The sequence below is a fragment of the Anopheles arabiensis genome, chromosome 2, assembly GCF_016920715.1.
Source record: "Anopheles arabiensis isolate DONGOLA chromosome 2, AaraD3, whole genome shotgun sequence".
Classification (NCBI taxonomy): domain Eukaryota; kingdom Metazoa; phylum Arthropoda; class Insecta; order Diptera; family Culicidae; genus Anopheles; species Anopheles arabiensis.
The window spans coordinates 23,326,745-23,350,010 of NC_053517.1; the positions used below are offsets into that span (position 1 = coordinate 23,326,745).

The 23,266-nt window shown below is 47.7% G+C and overlaps 1 protein-coding gene across 9 annotated transcripts; it reads left to right on the top strand.

Moving 5' to 3' along the window:
- Positions 1-747: 747 nt before the first annotated feature.
- LOC120898528 (voltage-dependent T-type calcium channel subunit alpha-1G) lies at positions 748-21,542 on the top strand. Of its 9 annotated transcripts, none has more exons than XM_040304499.1 (25): positions 748-2,156; positions 2,368-2,479; positions 2,561-2,792; positions 2,941-3,118; positions 3,903-3,962; positions 7,081-7,202; positions 7,300-7,454; positions 7,520-7,612; positions 7,685-7,926; positions 8,292-8,694; positions 8,807-8,849; positions 8,916-8,986; positions 9,078-9,781; positions 9,897-10,100; positions 15,289-15,454; positions 16,831-16,986; positions 17,070-17,252; positions 17,319-17,465; positions 17,549-18,023; positions 18,102-18,675; positions 18,746-18,938; positions 19,005-19,316; positions 19,413-19,631; positions 19,711-20,457; positions 20,559-21,542. In XM_040304499.1, the coding sequence occupies exons 1-25, from the start codon at positions 1,750-1,752 to the stop codon at positions 21,432-21,434; spliced, it is 7,074 nt and encodes a 2,357-aa protein (XP_040160433.1). In that variant the 5' UTR covers positions 748-1,749; the 3' UTR covers positions 21,435-21,542. The 9 variants fall into 9 exon arrangements, with proteins under 9 accessions (XP_040160433.1, XP_040160428.1, XP_040160430.1 ...); XM_040304502.1 differs by lacking the exon at positions 15,289-15,454 and adding an exon at positions 11,482-11,602 and having other exon boundaries at positions 751-2,156; positions 8,807-8,986; positions 19,711-19,903; positions 19,994-20,457; XM_040304500.1 differs by having other exon boundaries at positions 751-2,156; positions 8,807-8,986; positions 19,711-19,903; positions 19,994-20,457.
- Positions 21,543-23,266: the final 1,724 nt, after the last annotated feature.

Below are 23,266 nucleotides of genomic sequence, written 5' to 3' on the forward strand. Positions count from 1 at the left end.
TGGCCTTTCGAATACGTGCCATTTTTTATTATCAACTATGGCTATAAAAATAGCTGTAAAGCGAAATTTTTCTTAACAGGCCATTTGGTTTGTATTTTAATTGAACTGTCAGCCATCTATTGAGCGCTCAATTGAAAAGTATGGCAACTAAAAAGCTTTCAGCTATCGAAATCCGTCTGTAATCCTCTATAGAATACGTATATAAAAAAAAAGTCCTGACTTTGAATTCGTCACCTCGATAGACTCGAGTTATCATACACGATCCCATATATCCAAGGTAAACATCCAAACATATTGCTAATCGTCACCATACTATTAATAGAAGGTCGCCCAAAGTATAAAATACGGCGTATAAAGTACAGTTTCCAACCAGAGCCATTACAAAGAAAACGCCGACAACATTCACCCAACTGCGCGATAATAAAAATTTCGCGCAACGTAAAGATGATCCTTCCTGGCAGGTATAACAAACCCTTCAAATCCGAGTAGGCCACGTGCGTTCTCCATCCATCTCTCAGACCTATCCCACCATCCCATCAAGCACACAACACACACACACACACGCACACAACCACATGGGGCACCCTGTGGCCGGGAGCATTTTCATCTGTTGCACCTGCACTGCCAGCACCGCCGTTGCTGAGTTCCGTTCGTTTGTTTACATCAGTGTCCCTCCGCGCCGCGAGTGCGGGAAAACCAGTGCGCATGTCCGTGCGCGACCGTGCGATATCTCTCGGATATATTTTCAGATTCCGGAGCAGCAGCGAGTTCGGGCGCTACCGCTCAATGTGTGTTTGGCGCTCGACACGACCGGACGGACGGAAAACTCGCTGCCACCGCGCTTGCTGGCTGCTGGAAGAAAAAGGGAGTGTGTGTATCTGTGTGATCGCGTGTGCGTGCGTGCGTGCGTGTGTGAAAAGCTGCTCCCCGAAACGGGTGCTCCCGGTCGGTAGAATCGGAGTGTCGGATGTGTGCGATTGTGCGCCCCCACGCGTGTGTACACATCGTTGTGCGCGTCCGCGGCTCGTGGAGGAATTAATTACGGTGCAGTGAAAATTGATCTGCAATTGGCAGCAATTGGTGAAAATAATACCCAACACACACACACAGTTACACACGCAGACACATACGCCCCGCACAGCCAGGGGGAGGGGGTTTGTCCGAATTTTCCGCAACCATACACACACACACACGCACACACCAGAAGGCCATGTTGGTTTTTTCACCAGCGCGATATTGATTGGGGCGGACGAGGTCGACGAGCATTGGGCAGTAGTGCGAAGAAGAAGAAAAAAAGCAAAGAAGAAGAGCAGAACGGGAAAACATCCTCCCCTCCCCCCACTCTGTCTGGGTCGTGGTGTAATTGAGATGATATCGAGTCCGTGAAATAGCCAGAACGGCAATCAAACAGGGGCAGCAAAGAAGAAGAAGAAGAAGAAGCAAACAAAAGGGAAGGAAAACGAAGAAGAAAGATCGTTGTTTAATTTAACCACTCTCGTGTGTTGGTAGTGGCGCCCGTCGCAAATTGTGGGTGTGCTAGTGGGCATTGAGTGACCATAGAGCGGCCAGTGGTGGTGGCAGTGGTGGTGGTGGATTCGTTTGGTGGTGAAAATAAATCATCCCCTGTGTGTGTGTGTGCGCGTTCGAAGTGTGTTCGATTGGTGGTGCCCCCCGTCTGTAACGTCCGGTTTTCCTGCTCCCCCGTGTGCTCTCCCAGCCTCCCATGCACGGAGCGTAGCGTGGGTTACCATGAGGAACGCGGCGAAAGATACGGTCGCATCGCAGCAGCCCGCCGCGTTCACCGATAAGGTCAATTATGGTGGCGGCGTGATTGAGTCGATAAACCTCAAGAACGACCGGAACGGTGCACCGACGGCACACCAGCACCGGAACAGCCTGCAACAGCAGCAGCAGCTACAGAAGCGACCGTCGGTCGTGAAGGGTGGCTCTGGCGGAGGCAGAGGAACGGCACGCCACGTATCGACGTCCAGCGAGGCCACCGACACGTCCGGGAGCAGCTGCAGCGATGGGGACACGACGTCCTCGTCCTACGACGAGCCGAACCTGCCCTACCCGGGCTTCACCGAGTACTCGCTCAAGTACCTCACACAGGACTCGAAGCCGCGCATCTGGTGCCTGCAGCTCATCACTAATCCATATCCTTTTCAAATTGCGAGCAAAAGCCCCATCCTCCCTCCCCCCTCCCCCATTCCAATGTCCTCCTGCCAACGACAGCTCCCTCTTAAAAGGGGCTTTTTATCGTTCTGTGTCATCCTGAATATTACATGCCCCACTTCATGGGTTTGGTAGTAGTGTTTCCTTAGCGTTTTTCTCTGTCTCTCTCTGTCTCTTTTTTTCTCTCTGCACGTGGTTTGAGCGAATTTCGATGTTAGTCATTCTGCTGAACTGCGTCACCCTTGGCATGTATCAGCCGTGCGTGGATGATGCGTGCGTTACGAATCGCTGCAAAATTTTGCAGGTATGCGGTCCTTCCTTTCCCTCCATCACCTCATGGGCGCAATCTCACACACCCCCCCGTCCCACTATGTCCCTTTTGCAGATCTTTGATGACATCATCTTTGCCTTCTTCTCGCTCGAGATGACAATCAAGATCGTGGCGATGGGGGCCTGGGGCAAGGGCACCTACCTGGCCGACTCCTGGAACCGGCTCGACTTCTTCATCGTGCTGGCCGGTGCGCTCGAGTACTGTCTGCAGGTGGAAAACCTTAACCTAACCGCCATCCGGACGATCCGCGTACTGCGCCCGCTGCGTGCCATCAACCGCATACCGAGTAGGTGCTGGGGTGGCTCCTCCAAAAGGGGTGGGAAACGCTCCGCACCCTTTTTTGTTTAACATACCTCTCACTCCCTGGTCTTCCGTTCTTCTGCTCCTTGGCTTTCTATGCCACTATGGGGTTTGTTTTGTTCTATTCACTGCAGGCATGCGAATCCTCGTGATGCTGCTGCTGGACACGCTGCCCATGCTCGGCAATGTGCTGCTGCTGTGCTTCTTCGTGTTCTTCATCTTCGGCATCGTCGGGGTGCAGCTGTGGGAAGGCATCCTGCGCCAGCGGTGCGTCATCAAGCTACCGGACAACGTGTCCCCACCGTCCTACCTGTAAGTAACACACCTGATCGTCCGCGCAACAGCCACGACAGCCATTGCGGGTACGGCGCGCGTGTTTCTTTCCCCTTCTCCGTATTTCCGTTTACAGTTCTCGGTTTGACTTGATTTACATATTTCTTTTTACCATATCTTTTTCTACCTTTTCGATAGTGAACTTTGTAGTTAGAGAACTTTTATTATCAAACAAACAAACAAACAAACAAAACGAAAGCTGAAAAGCTCAATACACCCTAGCGTTATTTATATCTTCCTTCGAGAACGTGATCCCTTTCTTCCTCGATCCCTCAATCCCGTTGTTTCCTATGTTCCGTTTCCCGCGAGGAAAGCAGAGAAATCGTTACCAAGCGCGTTTACCAGTTGTACAGTTTTTTTTTCTCTCCAGTATTTCCGTTTTTCCTCTCTGTCCCTTTGATTGTACAGTGTATATTCTTCACTCGATACTATTTCTCCGCGCCTTAAGCTTAAGCCTCCAGGAGAGCTGGAAGAGATGCGATCGCTTCGATCACCTCCACTGGGATCAAACCACGTGCTCTCGCCAACTTACTGTTGATTTTTTTTAGTACAGCCTACTCCGTTGGAAGGTGTCTCCACTGTTGTGTATCCAAGCAACCGGGAATATAAATAATTAGACTTAAATCCCTAAAAGTATCCCCCCCCCCCTGTAAACTAGGTAGTGAATAGCGAGATAGTATGCCCTTCCTATCCTCCCCGATTCATTGTGATCCCCACCGTGTAAATACATTCTTTCTGTATACATTTTCTTTTTCTGTTTTAGCACGTCGTCCCCGCGTAACATTTACTACCGAATTGTTAATCAGAAAAAAATCAAAACAGAGTAATTCTCGTCTCTTATTCAGCTCAGTGTGTGTGTGTGTCTTTGCTGGCGTTACTGTTCGCCTCGCCACGTGCCTCCCCCCTTCTTGCACTTACCCATGCCCAAATCGCCCACCGATGAGCCGTGTGTCCATCATCGGTGAGGGTTTACTAATTTGCGAATAACCCTCCCTCGTTTGTTACTAATCTGCGCATTGGGCCGCTGAGTCGTTTAATCTTTACCGGTTTAACCTAACCCCAAACTGCTCTGAGACTGAAGTTGGAGGGACGAGCGCAGCTTCGTTACGCGCTGTGTACTAAATATGTACTAAAAACCCACTTACACCACACACACAGATGTTTGAACTATGTATAATAATTTTCATGCTGCTCTTCTTCTCCTCTCACTTGGCTTACAATTGTGTCTCGCTGTGTGTTTGTCTTCATGGCTCTCGTTCACCTTGATCGTTTTCCAGCAACCCATCCACACCGTCCACACCTTCCACGCCCTTCCAGACTGTCTTTTACGTTTTCATGGTAATACGAAAATACCTATTTTTATGTTCCAATTATTTGCGAATTTTGAGTTTCCAATGTAAAGACAACCCATAAAATAGAAGTCCCCAGAACTACGTCCAACGCCACAATCAGTCCACGCTCAACATGATACCCACCCCTATCACTGCCACCACGCACACCATTCACCCACCCACCCAACCCACATCGACATTCGTCCGTGACTGCCTACCACTTTCAGTAATGTATTCCAAACTAACACACTTCATTACAGGCCCCTTCCAGATGAGTACAGAGTTCGCGTACGCTTGAATTCGTAAGAAATTCCCACATTTTTGACTACTGCATTCTGATGCCTCTTCAAATTATAAACCATTTGTGATTCTCATCTCTTTTGGTTTGGTTTTTTTTTAATATTCAGTTTTCTTTCTTCCCACCCCTCCCCCGTCCCCCCTTAGCTACTACATCACTAACTGTCCCTTTCATTATCTCTCTCTGTCTCTCTCTCTTTGGTTTGTGGATTATTCTTTCTTGTTTTTGGTTTTCAATGGTTCGCAAAAAAACGGCACTAGAACACTACAGCAGCTGCCAATGCCGCCATCAAACGCCGCTGGCAACTTTCCACCCACCGCACGTGGCTGGAGGGTGGAATTGTTCCGTGTGCGGTCGGTTGCGTGGCTGGTGCATGGTGCAATGCTGACGCCGGCCAACGATCCTTGCTGGCGCGGGTGGTTCTAGATAGTAGAACTTTTGTTGTGTGTTCGTTTCTGTGTCTGTGTGTGTGAGTGTTTATGTTTAAATTCAAACATTTTATTTCGAGTGCGTGGCTCATCTCACAACGCTCTGTTTCTGTATGGTTTTGTATGTTTTTGTTTTTTTTTAATCTTTTTTGCGTGTCTACTAAGAGAGCAACCGATAATGGGAAAACTCTTCTTCATACTCTACTTCCAAAACCGGTGCATCCTACTATAGCACACCAAATACTCTGTCCCTATCTTCTATCTCTCTTCTTCGTTAGAGCATTTTCCACACCCCACTAGCCCGGGTACTAGTGCTAGCTAGTTAATCACCTCTTACCCGTCCCTTTTCCCCATTCTCTCTGACCATGTGTGTAAAACCGTCACAGAGGAGTATGCTTTCGTGCTACATTTTGCTCATCATATGACGCGCGGTCCATTTCTTTCCGAATGATCATCCCACTGGCTGACGATGCACCTGCAGCTCTGAACCTCTGGACTATGGCGCACTCACACTGACCAAAAACAGTGCCTAAACAGAATACATGATATGATCACCAGAACAAATATACTACAATGCAAACTATTCACCACTCTGCTTCTTTCGTTCTTAATCTCGTAACTGCAACGCGATTATAGCAAGAATCTCAATACTCAAGATCACACCGATCTCACTCAAGCAAAAAGTACACTTATCCACCTAAATACCATGCCTTACCTTACTAGCAACAATATTGTACTCATATGTATATTAAGACACTACCAGCAAAACTCCTTTCCGCATTGTTGTTATCAAGTAATGAGCTTTTTGCATCCCTTCTTGTAAAAATAGGTATTTTCGGTTCTATAATCTGTGTGCATTCAAGGCACCGAGGCGAGTGCGCTATCATATCATGCGAGTAAGAGTGATATCGTTATACATCAAGTACATATGCGTACCAAAGAGAGGCTGGCTTAGTTATCTACCCTTTCTACATGCCTTACCCGAGAAGTGTAACCGAACCAAAGAACCCCCCCAAGTTGAAGGTTCCCTGTGACCATTTTTACCACACGTACTACGTACTTTTCCCACTGTCTTCGCAATCCTTTCAGTTTACTTGCGTTTCGATGTCCCTTGCTGTAGTGTAGTGTATACTGTATGCCAGTGTGTTCCATGTTGTGTTCGTGTCTGTCCTATCCCGTAGGTCTGTATAACTCCCGCTGTTCCGATGCGACTAATAACTTCCAGCGTGTGATTCTCACTAAAAACTGTAAACCAAAAGTTTAGTCGACCTCTGTTATACATGTTTTTCTGTGTACATATGTGTGTGCTTTCGGCTGTCTTTTTGGTGTGTAGTTTCGATTAGAATTAGTGTCCCCAGTACCAGTTCCTGTGTTTTGTTTTGCTCCGAGATAGAGTGTCCACCCCAGGGGGAAAACGATGTGATGTGTACAATCTCAATCTCTCCGGCCGCTGGTAGCAGTCGACCCGTAGTGGCTTTATCCCATCTAAAACCCCGTTTAATGCTCCTACGATTCCTACCGATACGCGTGTTTAGTGTTAGTAGCCTGTACGTTGTGTCCGTTTCATTTTTACTTTGTCCGTGTGTATGTTTGTGAGCGACGGCGCTCGGCTGCTCTGGGTAGAATATAGTCTGATACCACCATTAGATAGCGTCTAATCATAAGTGTAACTGTTTTACTCTTCAGTTTCTGTTTACCCATTATCTTACTTAATCCTTTGGCAATTAATACGTTTTTTCCCCTTTTTTCCCCCCTCTCACGCGTCTGTGTGTATCTCTCTCTCTCTCTGTGTATGTGTGTGCGTGTGTGTGTGTGCGTATGTGTGTACCCGCGCTGCTACAACTGCTGCTACCGATGTGCCATAAACACTGCACCACCTTTCAGTGTCTCCTTTTACTACGAGTTCTCCAAGGAGCAGGACTACATCTGCTCCAAGCCGGAAGACTCCGGGATGCATCTGTGCCAGAATCTGCCCCCGTATCGAATAGGACCGCTCCTGTGCAATGGTATGGAAGCTTACTTTTGGTTTTAGTGCCTACATCAACCTCCAAATCATGTGATACTAAATGTAGTTGCTTTTTTTAATAATCTACCCATTTATAGACAGTGCACTGCCCTACTCGGAGAATGAACCAACGGCTACGGCCTGTGTGAACTGGAACCAGTACTACACGAACTGTACGCAGCTGGGCAACAATCCCTTCCAGGGCACGATATCATTCGACAACATAGGGCTAGCCTGGGTGGCAATATTTCTTGTAAGTGATGGTACCCCATGCGCTAAAAAGAAGGCTTATTAACACAACTTTTGCTCCTTCTCCAGGTCATATCGCTCGAAGGTTGGACGGATATAATGTACTACGTGCAGGACGCACACAGCTTCTGGGATTGGATCTACTTTGTGCTGCTGATAGTGGTAGGCTGTCCTGTCCTTTCCCATTGTAGAGATCCACCTTTGCAATAATACTTCTGGTCCTTCTGTCAACAGATCGGTTCCTTCTTCATGATCAACCTCTGCCTGGTCGTCATCGCAACGCAGTTCTCCGAGACGAAGAAGCGCGAGATGGAACGGATGAGACAGGAGCGGGCCCGCTTCACATCCTCGTCGACGCTCGCTTCCAGCACCAACAACTCCGAGCCGACGACCTGCTACGCCGAGATCGTCAAGTACATCGGGCACCTTTACCGACGTTTCAAGCGCCGCCTCATTAAGAAGTTACGATTGTATAAGTATGAATGAGCTGTTTTTCGACTAACTCCTTGCACCCTAGCGTTTATTTAGATCCCAGGGTGGTCCCGGGGAAGGACACTTTCCTACGGCCTTCCATCAACCCAGTAGGGGAAGAGGTAGTGTTGGCCCGGCACACCACCACTCACACCACACTCAAACGTCCTATGCATGCCGACTAATGGCATCCCAAACTGTTTTATTTGCAACATGTGCACTGTGCACGCGACTCACTCCGTACACACGCAGCCTTTAGTCTCCATCGTTACTGCACAATCGAATCTTCTTTTTTTTCTCTTTCTCTCTCTCTCTCTCTCTCTCGCTCTCTCTCCCACTCTTTCTCTATTCATCTTCATGGCCATCGCAGATACCACATGCAGAAGCGCAAGGAAGGTCTTATACCGTGCACGCCCGAAACCATCACACTGTCGCCGAACAAAATCAAAGCCCATCACCCGAAATGTCCACGGATGGGTGCGCTGCTACAGCAGCAGCACGCCTCGATCACTAACCTGCAGCAACAGAAGAACAAACACGACCTGCAGTCCAGCCTGTCCATCAATCGGACGGGTGTCACGCTGAACCATCCCGAGCCGGGAACCATCGTACCATCGGCGGACAATCAGGTTTCATCGCCCGAGGTTTCGGAGATTGTCTCGCTGGAGAACATTAAAAACAATGCACTGAACAACTCTACCACATATCTGAACGAGGACCGACAGAAAGTGCTACTGCTGAAGATCAACAATGAGGATCAATCGAACGGACAAGTAAGGGGAATGGGTTGGCTATCGGGAGGAAGGGAGATGGGGGGAGGGGGGCTTGGGAGGGGAGGTCTACTTTTGAAGGTTCATCATCGTTGTCCCTTGCTCCCTTCCACAGGATCACCACTGTATGCCAAGCTTGCTGAGTCCTCCGTCAGCAGGTAGACGAAGATCGTCCGTTATGTTTAACGAATATGTAGTGCTTCATACGCCTCCAACCATTACAGAACCACCGCAAGATAAGAATGTGTACTGTTTGGAGAAAATGACCCAAGCAGGTGACGGTAGTATCTGGCAGGTACTGTACACCCATCACTGGATAGTGGCAAACGATATCTGGAAACTGGATTTATGTTGCACACGCATCTTTACATCCCTCTCCACCGCAGGTCAACTTGCCGCACTCACTGCAGACGGTGAGTACCGTGTTCAACGAGTACTCCGACCTGTGCCTGTCGGACGCGATGACCTGCCAGGAGCTGTTAGCGTTCTCGGTGGCCTTCTCGGCCGCCCTGCCCACCGGTCAAACCACGCTGGAATCGTTCTACACCTCGCTGAAGCGTGCGAAGGGTGCCGAACCGGCACGGCAAACGAACGCCACACTGCCCCTGCCGGAAATTGAACGCCTCAGCAGCAAATCCAGCAACGAGCCGTCGCGCACCAGCTTCGACCCGGTGTCGGCCGGCATCAACAACATCAACATGGAGGAGTTTGCCTGCTGCTACGAGTACTACCAAAACCAGGGCCTGGCGGAGGAGAAGCGACCGCAGCGCTCCAAGTGCGCGCGGGCGCTCCTCGCGGTGTGGCGGTGCTTCCGCCGCACCTGCCACTTGACGCGCGTGCTCGTGAAGAAGCTGGTCGATCACAAGTACTTCCAGCAGGGCATACTGCTGGCGATCCTCATCAACACGCTCTCGATGGGCATCGAGTACCATGATCAACCGGCCGAGCTGACGGCGATCGTCGAGACGAGCAACATCGTCTTCTCGGCCATCTTTGCGGTGGAGATGATCCTGAAGGTGATTGCCGAGGGCCCGTTCCGGTACGTGGCGAACGGGTTCAACGTGTTCGATGGTGTGATCGTCATACTGAGGTATTTGTTTGCTTTTCTTGTGTGTGTGTGTGGGTTTTGCTCCTTTGCTGCGTGAGTGAGTGTTAGGTACAGGTACATTATATGTCGCATTCTGTATGTTCTTTTCGCCCTGCAGTGTGGTGGAGCTAGGGCAATCCTATCTGGGCGAGGGCCAGGGCAGCTCGGGTCTGAGCGTGTTGCGCACATTTCGGCTGCTGCGCATACTGAAGCTCGTGCGCTTCATGCCCAATCTGCGCCGGCAGCTGTTTGTCATGCTGCGCACCATGGACAACGTGGCCATCTTTTTCAGCCTGCTGATACTCTTCATATTCATATTCAGGTAGGTGACCGCTTATCGGCCCCGTTTATTGTTCCCGATTGTTTTCGACTCGCATGACCAGTAGTAGTTCGACCAGCCGTCCCGCTAGCGGGATCTTAGTACCCAGAACAAGAAGAAGAAGAAGAAGAAGAAGAAGAACAAGAGAAGAGAAAAATTACCCAACTAAAAAAGACTTTTAAAACGAAAACGAAAGATTGAACGCTAACGCAAAGCAAAACAATATTTAAACAAAGAAAAACGCCTAGGCCTAAACAGAAATCAATCTCAAGCTGTATTATATTGGTTATTAATCACGGAAGGGTGTGAAAACGACGTCGCGCGGCCCCGGTAGTTTGGCGGCCGATTACGGCAGAGAGCGTGTCTATGCTGAGCCAATGCAATGACGTAGGAAGGAAACGAGACACAGGAGTAGAACATTCAGGAGCAATATTGTCCTCCCCCCCCCCGCTCTTCTACCCTTACTTTCGACATAATGTAAGCCAATCCCCACCAACCCACTTTCTCGTGATTTTGTGTCGCGCTAGGTGTTTATTGTAGTTGATCTGCGCTGCGCCACGACCGTTGATCTCGTCCGATTCGTAACCGTGCTAAACTATGCTAAACTATGCTCTCTTTCACTCTCTATGTTGCCCTTTTGGGCACGAAGGTCCGTGGTTAACCATGCGCGCAGGTTGTTCAAATAGGGTCCCTGTTTCTTCCTATCTACCCCATTTTCTTTCATGTCATCTCTATCTTTCCTCTCTCCACTGTACAATATTCAAATGTTCGTTGATCACCAAGCACACATAAACAGGCCTCCCGCCCCCCCCTCCCCTTTTGTCATATACTGTACTGTATCGCATAATACCGTCACAAGATTTACAGCACGTGCTGCCTATACATTGCATATGTACATTGCGCGTTTTGCGTGTCCTGCTTGTACACCTAGTGCAAAGCAACCAGCTGCCAGTTGAGTGCGTTTGACTTTCACCTCACTAGCCACACAGCTCCAACACAACCCCCATTTCCCCTCTCTCACCACACGTGGATATGTGTGTGTGTATGTAAAGCGTGGTGCTATAAAACCCCAGAAGGGAAACTTTAACACTAGTGTGCCATGACATTCCTGTTTGCCCGATCACTGACACCAATAGTCACCATCTCTTTCTCTCTTTCTCTCTCTCTCTCTCATGCCTATCTTCTTCTTGCAAACTTATTCTCCTCCTGCCTCATTTATCACCCATGTCCGCGCCATGCTGCAAACGAGTGCATTATACAAACAAAAAAATCCAACCATATCGTATGCTTCTTCTCCCTCCCAACAATTAAAACCAAAAAAAAAAACATCTTTTGCTACAAAAAAATAATCAACTCAACTCATCATCACTGTACTTTTCCCAAGTATACTTGGAATGAATCTGTTTGGCTGCAAGTTCTGCGAAAAAAACGAGACCGCCGGGGAGGTGGAGTGTGATAGAAAAAATTTTGACAGCCTTCTGTGGGCCCTGGTGACCGTGTTTCAGGTATTTAAACGCAACCATATACCTTTATACTTACTTCTACTCCTTGGTTTACCTCCTAAAGTTTCCCCCCCACCCCCTTTTCCTCCTAACCCAAACCCCGTCGATCCTCACCCACAGTAATGATGCCTTCTTTTCTGCTAATAATCTCCATCGCTTCGACTGTACATGCATTCCGTACTAAAACCCTTGTGTTTGTGTTTGGGGAACGAGTATTGTTTTTGGTTTTGATTTTTTTTCTCTCTCTCTTCTTATGTCTGTTTTTGATTTTGTATTTTCTTGTTATGTTGTTTTGCATTGTTTTCTTTCCAAGGAAGCAAAACATAGCTGTACTATTTCAATACCATATCTTATACCGTTTTTTACTGTACTTGCACCATTGTTGCGTTTCATTGTGTTGCTGCATTCTGTTTATGCCGTTGGTTTCTGCTGTTCGTTATTTTAAAATCATTGTTTTGTTTTTGTTTCTGGTTTCATTTAACGCACGATCATCGGTCGACGATCGAGTTTCAAGATGTATTATGATTTTTTTCCCTTTTCCTCACTTTCTCACTCCCGGAACGTGTGTCTGTGTGTGTGTGTGTGTTTGGCCCTCCCTTCCCCGTCGTTTAATGTGTTAGTGAAAACGGTAGATCCTTGAAACACACACAATAAAAAAACGTCTCAGTATCGATCCCCGATTTGTGCTTTCACTAACAAGTTTCAATATCGCTCCCCTTTATCCTTATTATCCTGCCAGTTAGCAGCAGCCAAGTGTACAGAGATTCGTGCCCTAGTGCCCATACAATGTTTGCTCCTTCCTTAAGTTCCAATTGGTATCATAATGGTTTGCCGATAGTTTGTTATTGACCTTTTCTTGTTTTAGTTATTTGTTCTCTTTTAGTTTAGTTTAGTTTAGTTTAGTTCCTTATCCTTTCCTCTGATTTCCTCTCGTTCCTTCTTATCGATTACAAAATTTTGCTATGGATGCGAATGTTACCGAACACACACGTCTGAGTATTTGCATCGTATTCTACTAATGTGTCGCAGGATTGTTGCCCAGAGTGTTTTGCATTTTTGCTCCTCCTTTTTTGTGGAATTTGTATATTTACTACTCACTCAATGTACAAACAAACTAACAAACGAACAAACGAACCAACCAACCACACACAGTCACATCAATTACGAACAAGCTCAATATACTGTCTGTAGATAATTAAACAATCGCAAAATAACAGACGATTTTTATAGTATATATATTTATACGAACCCACTCGCACCTAATAGTCACTTCTTCCCCACAAAGGTAAGTTTGAGCCGTTTTGAGCTGCAAGTTTCGTTTACAAAAAAACCCTTACAATAACAACAAACTGCAACTACTATTCAGCACGAATGATACTTTTTTGCTCGAATTGTTCCATCGTTTTTTCTTTTGCATTTGCCTATTTGATTGAGCTCCAATGTCTGGTTGCAGATCCGTTTTGTCTAGGATCGGTCGATCGTACGATCGATACCACTGTACTAATATGCCTCTCGTAAACTATTCTCTTCAGTGTACATGCGTTTTACCGATCGTGTATCATATGACCCACACTACACTGTGTATATTTCAAATGCGAAACATCCACGAACGCTATGTTTCTTCCGCGCATGAGTTATTTGTATCGTATTCGTATAAAAAGTAACACCTAAATATGTACATACATATGTGCCCTTTAAATCATAACTACTAAGCGTACTAACGTGTAACTACAGGGCACTTACACGGATAGGCAAACCTGGGAACTATACCATACCATACCACACAGGCCACGAGCGCCACAAGGGCGGGATCTGTCCCGTTGGAGTGACGGTTGGAGGTCACTAATATCCATTCAAAATAACAAACTGCTCCAACACAATAACGCCTCACCAAACAGTGTACTACACACTACCGATAAACCGTTTGCTCACGTTGCTCTCATTGCTCGGTGTATACGAAAGATTGTTTCTTCTGCATCTATTCGCTCGTGCATGCATCTCGTGTGTTTGCCTTCTTACATCTTATTCGCCTTTTTTCCATCTCTGTTATTCTTCTTCATACTCTATACTTTGATCCTGCCGCTCTCGAGAGACTCTCCGATTGCGAGATCCAATGGTCACAAGCATAGTGCACACCTATATTCACCCAGCGTCAGGCAGTGTCAGAACAGTACAGCAAGCAAGTCCTCCAAGATCATCCATGATCGACAGAACAACACGAGAGAACCACCACACACGCCTAACCAGAGCTAGTTCGTATTAGTTAGCGATTATTGATTAGTTCACGGCTTAAACCAAAAACAAAAACCAAACAAACGAAAAACAACTACTAACACTAATCTTTCCCCTTTTCCCAACCGGGGGCAACCTTACAGAATTGCTCACAGCAATTACTACACAGGAAGTAAAACTTTGATCCACCAAACAGACAAGATCGATATACAGCAGTGTGAGAGGGAGTAAGAAATATTATACAGCTAAATTAGATCAGCTCAGCACATCCAGCAGGAGTAGGATGCAACACTGCAGCTTTAGAAGCGTTCAGCTAGAAGCAGCCAGAATGTACACTATTTTTGCGTACACGATCACATTAAAAAATGCCAGATGAAGCAAAACATAAACCATTCATATCCGTTGAACGTTGACCTTCCAATTAATACACCAATTAATACACCGTAAAACCAAAAGCGAAACAAATAATTGATACTTCTGCATAAAACGAACTGTGCTAAACTACCCTAAACAGTAAAACAACCACCCCCAAAACAACACCCACCAAATCAATCTCACTTCTTTACAGACTGAAACATGAATAGAATAGGCAAAAACAAACGACAACAAGTTCAGACAACATTGACAGAACCGGCACAGATGTGAAAGCAGCGCGAACACACATACACAAATAGTCGTACTGCTCTAACGTCTGCCCTGGGGAACGCCACATACATCCGGTTTAGTAGACGTTGGGAAACGTGCATTAGTGTCTTAGTAGTGCAGAGCTCCAAACTGATATTATTCATCCAATTTTGCTGGTACATGCTGGTGGTATACATTTGATTATCTAACATAGCTTAGTGTAACATTAGCTTCACGATTCACTAAGACACTAACGTCAGGCAAGAACGGTCCTACCGGTCAATGGACCTGCTACCAATGATTAGGTTCTGGGCGGATGTATGCGGCAAAAACAATCACACACACACAAACTGTCGGCCAACTTCTCAGCTCAGATATAGTTCAACAACTTAAATAACTAAACTGAAAACAGAACATAATACAAACATACGAGATCTCCCGCGTCTTGTGCGTCAGTATTGTAGTAAACTGCCATAAAACTTACCATAAAACTTGCCATAAACTTGCGTTTATTACACAATGCCGCAAGTTTTCATTTGTCCTTATTGGCTTGTACATTCTCAAATCAGCAATTCAGCAAATCAAACCATTTCACCAAAGAGTTGGCACTCTCCAATACTGACGCCAGTGACTCGGGATGATCTCAGCGCTAGTAGTAGCCGTCATGCCACAGCAAACCGTTACCAATACTCAGAATATTCGGCGTTACATACATATATGAATGCTTTAGTTATATATATACATATACATATTGGTTTTTGCATCGATTTTTTTGGTTTGTTTTTGAAAGCATAATTTTATATATATACATACATATGTACCACAATTTATAGCATTCTTGGCATGTACCTTTTTGGAGGTAAGTTCTGTAAGTTTGTCGAAGAAAGCGGGAAAGAAAGGGAATGTACTTGTCCAGAAATTGTCTCCAAGCATCCGCAATGTGAATGCGACCGTAAACATTTCAACAATATCCTCTGGGCCACTGTTACCGTCTTTCAAGTAAGTGCCGCCATGCTCCACGCACGTGTTCCGTGTTCCGTTGCGCGCTTTTACTACGCGCCCCTCCTCCCCCCTTTCTCTCTGTATCTCTTTGCGTGTTTGCGTGTATGTGTGTGTGCGTGTTTTCGTGGGTGGGGGTTCTGTTTTGTATGTGTGTGCGTGTGTTGTTTATATGACATTTACCCAAGCCTCATTTGTGCGTGGGGTTTTTAGGTACACCCTTGTAAGATATACTATTACCGTGTTTTCTCCCCATTTTTTATGATGTGTGTGTGTGTTTTTTTATCATCCTTATTGGATTGTTCCGTAAAACATTCGAAACATCTTTTCCCTATACTTCCTTTATAGCCTACAAGTTTGTATATCCTGCTCTACTGGTTTTATACTTCACCTACTTCTGATCTACACTCACTAATTGATCCTGTCAGTTTGATGTGTGTGTGTGTATTTTTTACACGTTTTCTTTGCTGCATGATCACATTACACTCTGATCGCACTGATCTGCTTTCTGTCTGTGAATGATCCTAAGTTTCTTTGACTTGATCACAAATGCTTTTATCCACCTTTTACTACGATATTGCATCATCAACTCCCCGTTATTTCCTGCTAGGACGATCATCCGATCATTGCTCATGCTCAATGATTCACCGCAATGCGGAAGATCGGACGTTACATGATCTTTTGGCGAGAATCTACACCACTTTCTTTTCCTACATGTCCTATCTTGCTTAAGAACCTTTCCATTTACTCATTTGCTATCATTTTGATCGTATCATTATCGTTACTTCTTGTGCAGTACGCTGAATGTGCGAGATCAATCCATCTTTCCTAGTAGTTTGAACGTGTTCTGCTGCGTTTGTCCTATGTTTACGTACAGTCCTGTTCCGTGAAATGAAATTGTAGATAGTTCGATGTCAATATATGTCGTCTTTGTTTTTTAGTTTTACTTCCTTCCACTCTGTAATGCTCGTCTTGTACTCGTTTCCCTTCCGTGTAGAATGCAAATTTCATCGCATCTTTATCAGTAGTGTACATTGATTGGTAACCGTAGACGTAGGTGAAAATTCTTTGGAATGTTTATTGTATATATTACTCCGTACCAAACCTATCCCTGCCTATCTCCCTTCTTTCTTTATGATTATGCTCTGTAGCCGTGTGTGTGTATGTTGTTCGTACAATCTCGATGTAAACTCTCTTCCGCTACTGTGAACATCTATCCCTCTTGTCCGAAACCTCTGTCTGTTGTTGTGTCGTGTATTGCGTTGCACCATGTGCAAAGTTTGTGTACTTGTCCTCTTATACCGGCCCTATTGGCAACCGTCATTCTGTGTTCTCGATCTTCCCCTCCCCCCTCAACCTACGCGCGCGCTGTCTAGATTCTCACGCAGGAAGACTGGAACGTGGTGCTGTTCAATGGCATGGAAAAGACTAGCCACTGGGCTGCACTGTACTTTGTCACACTGATGACGTTTGGCAACTATGTGCTGTTCAATCTGCTGGTCGCCATCCTGGTGGAAGGCTTCAGCTCGGAGGTACGTGGCATAAGAGCTTCAGGTGCTAGGGCTTCTAATGGAACAATTCTGACATTTCTGTCTCTGTTTGCGGGCAATCGTAGCGTAACGAGCGACGGGAGCGTGAACAGCGCGAGCTGGTGAAGGCCAAACTGAATGCGGAAGCCCTGGCCCAGGAGCAGAGCATGGAGGTGTACGATGATCAGCGCAGCTTTTCCGAATCATCCACCACCGACAGCTACAACGGATCACGTGGCAAGTGGTACAGCGTGGAGGAACTAACCAAGGTATGCGTAACACTCGACACTCGTTGTCTGAGTAAGGACCCACACACCCATGGTTCATTGTTATAGGTGCGGAATTTGGACATCAAATGCAACATTCAGAAGCAGCGGCTGCTTCAACCCAACTACGAGGATCCGAAGAACGTGGCCCAGAAGAACAAGCGGGAAAAGGATGTGTCCAAGCCGGAACCGACTGCGACCAAAAAACTTAGAGGGGTATGCGTCAGTCAATGGAACAAATGACGTTACCAATTTCAACCATCCTCTAACTGAAATGTCTCTTTGTATTACTCGCCCAGAAAAAGGCGGAATCTTTAAAGCTGTACAACATCCAGGTGCAGGATCCGCCGATCATTACCACCACTGCAGCGACGCCCCAAGATTCGCCAAGCGGTACGATGGAGTCGGGCACGAGCTTCAAGGACTGGGATCAGGCGGACTTTGAAAAGTACGAGCGGGAGAATTCTTCCCTGCTGAAGCCACCCTCCATACTTGGCTCGCTCAAAACGCTGGACGATCGTTCCTTTTTCGAGGGTACACCTGTGCTGAACGAAATGCGTAAGAAGCACGACAAAAATCACACCACCTCGTCCGACAGCCGGCTGTCGGTGGTGGACAAGCAGCAGAAGAAGCAGCAGGAAAAGTCTCTCACCGAGTCGGCGAGCGCACCGAAAGCCGTTGGTAAGGACGAAACCGCTAACGGTGGACTCCATCGGCAAGCGTCCACGGAGGAGGGAGTACTAAACAATGGGAAGATCTTATCCCAGCCGAAGGGTAAGAATGGTCGCTGATGTCAACTGAACGAGCGGTATTATAGATAGTTTAATTATTCTTTTTTTTTTGTAAATTAAGGATTCGGTGCTACTGATCGCCGCACGCTTGATCCCCTGTTGGAAAAAAGCAACCGCATTCAGAATGATACGCAGGGCTCGAGGACGCCGAATCGCAGGCGCAGCTCGGTACGGCGATCGTCCTCGGTGAAGGTTGACAGTGGTGCAAGCAGCATCGCTAGCAATCTCAGCCTAACGTCCCATCCGCGCTGCTACTACAACAACGGCAGCACCAAGTATTACTTCGATCGCAAAAACTCTCTGCGACTGTGTGACATTCGGACACCGAACAACCGGCGCCGTATGTCATCGTTCGAGCAGGCGTACCACAAACAGTCACCGATGAGCAGCATCCGAAACTTGGAAATCAAACAGCTGCAGGACGAAATGGATAAGGGCAAGCTGGACAAGTCGTCGAACGCGTTCAAGATCGCAGGCAACAGCACCGACCTAACCGGCAAGGCAACGCGCAACGATGGAACGCCCAAGAAGAAGGGCAAGGGACGGTTGAAGCAGTTTTTCCGCATGGTAACACCGTACCATTTCGTGGAGGATCATGAAACGTACACGCTGTACCTGTTTCCCGAGCACAACCGGTAAGCGAGAGCGACCGGAGAAGAAGAACTGGCCGACTTACCTGATAATATTTTCCATTGGTTTTTGCAGATTTCGACAGATTTGTTCCTGGTTCGTCAACCAGAAATGGTTCGATAACGTCATCCTGCTGTTTATCGCACTCAACTGCATCACGCTGGCCATGGAACGGCCCAACATTCCACCGAACTGTACCGAGCGATACTTTCTCGCCACTGCCAACTATGTTTTCACTGGCGTTTTTGCGGTGGAAATGTTTATTAAGGTAGGTCAGAGGAAGGCTACGTGGAAGCCTTGAAGCAGTTATCGAGCTTGTTTGTGCGATTGGCAGGTCGTTTCGGCTGGATTGTTCTATGGACCGGATGCGTACTTCACCTCGGGATGGAACATCATGGACGGTTCGCTGGTCACTATCTCCATTGTGGATCTGCTGATGTCGCTGATAAGCGAATCGAGTCCCAGGATCTTTGGAATCTTGCGAGTTTTCAGGCTGCTGCGATCGCTACGCCCGCTAAGGGTGATCAACCGCGCGCCCGGCCTGAAGTTGGTTGTCCAGACGCTGCTGTCTTCGCTGCGCCCGATCGGTAACATCGTACTGATCTGCTGCACCTTTTTCATCATCTTTGGCATATTGGGTGTGCAGGTTAGTAACCGCTTGGTGATGGGGAGTTCGTTCCAGATTACTGAACTTATCTTAACATTATTGGACCATTGCCACTCTCAACTCTTCTTTGCGTAGCTATTCAAGGGCACTTTCTACTACTGCGAAGGGGAAAACATCAAGGGAGTCAAAAACAAGCAGGACTGTCTGGCGATCGAGGGAAACGTTTGGATCAACCGGAAGTACAACTTTGACGATCTCGGCAAAGCGCTCATGTCGCTGTTCGTGCTGTCGTCACGCGACGGTTGGGTTAACATCATGTACACCGGGCTCGATGCCGTTGGCGTGGATCAACAGGTATGTCGCGAACCTGGCATAGACCTTTTGAAACATCTAACAGTTCCATTCCAACAAATCCATTCCTCAATAACTGCAGCCAATCGTCAACTACAACGAGTGGCGCCTGCTATACTTCATTGCCTTCATACTGCTCGTGGGATTCTTTGTGCTGAACATGTTCGTTGGAGTGGTCGTCGAGAACTTCCACCGTTGCCGGGAGGAGCAGGAAAAGGAGGAAAAAATACGCCGTGCTGCCAAACGAGCGCTGCAGATGGAGAAAAAGCGAAAAAGTATAGCATATTTTGCAGCGTCCCGTGTAGTGTGGAAGGGTTCGGGTCATCATTTAAAACGTACACACATGTTTCTTCCGCTCTCTACAGGAATGCACGAGCCGCCGTACTATACCAACTATTCCCCGATGCGACTGTTTGTGCACAACGTGGTCACCTCGAAGTACTTCGATCTGGCGATTGCCGCCGTGATAGGGCTGAACGTGGTCACGATGGCCATGGAATACTACATGATGCCGCTGGCATTGGAGTATGCGCTGAAGATTTTTAACTATTTCTTCACTGCCGTCTTTATACTCGAGGCGGCAATGAAGCTGCTCGCGCTAGGCGTGAAGATATACATGAAAGATCGCTGGAACCAGCTGGACGTCGCGATCGTGATACTGTCGATCGTGGGCATTGTGCTGGAGGAACTGGAAACGAACATTATACCGATCAATCCGACCATCATACGTGTAATGCGCGTCCTGCGGATCGCCCGCGTACTAAAGCTGCTGAAGATGGCCAAGGGTATCCGTGCTCTCCTGGACACCGTAATGCAGGCGTTGCCACAGGTAAGCAATATCAACCGTTTGGCGCCATTGCCACCATTACTCATGTCACTTTTTTGCTTTTGTTCTCTCTTCCCCGCCCCGTACGATCGGAACACCGTTAGGTCGGTAACCTGGGCCTGCTGTTTTTCCTACTATTCTTTATCTTTGCCGCACTCGGTGTGGAGCTGTTCGGGCGGCTCGAATGCTCCGACGAGGTGCCGTGCCAGGGTTTGGGAGAGCATGCACACTTTGCCAACTTCGGTATGGCCTTCTTGACGCTGTTCCGTGTGGCCACCGGTGACAACTGGAACGGCATCATGAAGGACACGCTGCGGGACGACTGCGACGACGCGGCCGATTGCGTGAAGAATTGCTGCGTGAGCACTATCATAGCGCCGATCTTCTTCGTCATCTTCGTGCTGATGGCACAGTTCGTATTGGTGAATGTGGTTGTGGCCGTGCTGATGAAGCATCTGGAAGAAAGCCACAAGCAGATGGAAGATGATTTGGATATTGAAACGGAGCTGGAACGCGAATTCGAAAGAGAGCAAGAGTTTGAGGAGGAACAAGCGCTTTGCATGCAGCTGAACGATGATAACAACCAAGTTCAAAAACGCCCACTAACCAAAGTTTCTTCCTTGCCTTCGAATTTCACGTACAGTACTCCGATCTTGGAGAAGAAGAGCAATATTCAACGTCGTCAGACCATACAGTATTTCAACCAGAATCTAGGCCTCTCGGTTTTCAACTCATACACCAATAACAATTCCTATGACGAAACGGCGGAGAACAATATCAACGCCGAGGGCGAAGAGTTAGACCCGGGTGGTGGCGTCCCGGGCGCCCGGGACGAGTGCGAGGAGAAGAAGATGAAGAAGATTGGCGAGGGGGTCGGCGGCCTGGTGGCAGCCGACGGTGGGAAGGGCGTTGGCTCCGACGGTCTCAACTCGGCCAAGGAGTACAACGTCAACTCGAAAAACGTTAACAAAAGATCCTGATCAACAAGACGAACCTTTTCAGCAAGTCTTGCGATGGTCGGCCCTCGGGCGGGGACGGTAAGCGGGGCAAGGGTGGTTTCAAGGAGGAATGCCTAAACATTTCAATACCGGCGGTACCGCTGGTGATCGGTGGCGCCGGCAAACCCGAGACCGGCCGGCCGGACGATCCCCATCACCGGGGCGCATCGGCACCGGCCGGTCTCGCTGATGGTTCGGAGGGCGACGTTCCGGTTGAATCACAGTGCTCGACAATCACCTCGTCTAGTAGATCGCGGCATCAAGCCGGTAGCAAGCTGGAATCACGTCAATTGAGCTTGGACTACGAACCGACCAGAACCCCGCGGCCGAACCCGGACGGTGACGGGGTGCCGCACGCTACCGATGGGTGCGTGCCGGTGGCGCCCGCGGGCCCAGGCCCTGCGTCCTCCGCTGTCGGGAACGGTGGCAGCAGCAACACGACGACCAGCGGCAGCACTGTTTCGAACAAATCGTTTCTATCGGTTCCGAAGCTGCAGCCCAAAAGCCGATCCGGCAGCACCAAGCAGCTGTTCAAACAGTCCGCCCTGGACGAGGACGGGGAGACGAACGACGAGAGCTCCCTGCTGCTTCCGGTGGCCACCGTCGCCGACAGTGGCGGCCCCGGCAGCAACCATTGCCACGGGGGCGGCGGCACCCTGCTCGCCATACCGGGCGAGGGCGGCGGTTTCGGTGCGGATACGGTCAAGAATTCGGAGTCGTGCGAAATCATTCGCATAATTTCCGAGCGACGCAAAATTTAAAAACACAAAAAACAACAGCACAATGCAGAAACGGGCATGGTAGAGGTGCACCATGCGGGCGGTGTGCTGTACGTTTACCCATTTGTTTGTGCCCGCGCACAACCATAACCCCAAGCAATTAAGATTACATTCGTAGGTTTGTTAAAAAAATAACGGTCAAACTGTTCATTACATCAAGTATTATTAGCTGGTCTTTAGATAGTGATTTTATGCAAACAGTGCCAACTACAACCATCTTCAAAGCCGTACGCGAAGGTACGACGGCGGAAGCGTAAAAGCAATTCACCCCGGATGAGGTTGCCTGGGGGACCGTGGGCCGTGTTTCGACGTGTCGAAACGAATCTTTCTCTCTTTCGGTTTCTATTCTTCCTTTCGGTAGGAGAGGTTTGAGGCTACACACATGTGGGCTAGCAGAACAGATTCAGGATATTCAGTCGCTCCCAGTATGCCGGCACAGCTAGGGCCTAATTGACGCATGCCGTCTCTCATGGCTCTCTTCCTGTTTGCTCGGGCGGCGGGAAAGGAAACAAAGGAAAAACATGGATCAAAAAGGACAATCTTAGAAGTATCGCCTTTATAGAAGTGAATTTAGCAGGACGCAGAACTATGAAGTTTTGTATTCATATTGAAATTGATGGTGTATTAGGTCTAGCAAAAAAAAAAAACAAGAACAAAAAAGGAGGGATAAAACTAGCAAATCCTCAAGCGTAACAACAAGTGTACTCTCGTTATTATGGAAAGTAGCACTCTCCGATTTATCTATTACTATTGTTCCAGGTAATAAAGAAATAGTATACGTAACGACGCTTGCACATTGGTGGAGCTTCGGCTGAAGAAAAAATAACATCCGAAACAGTTTCAATCATTCCTGCGGAGAGAATTTGAAAAGATATTTGCAAAACTTATTTACTTCTTTTGCTAATTCTTGTGACGTCTATTACTCATTCCGATAAGCAACGGATTTAACGGAATATTCAAACCCATAGCTGTGACTTTCCGTTTATAGCACCTTCCGAGAATGGTCGAAAAGTGACAGCTTGTGCGAATTTTGAC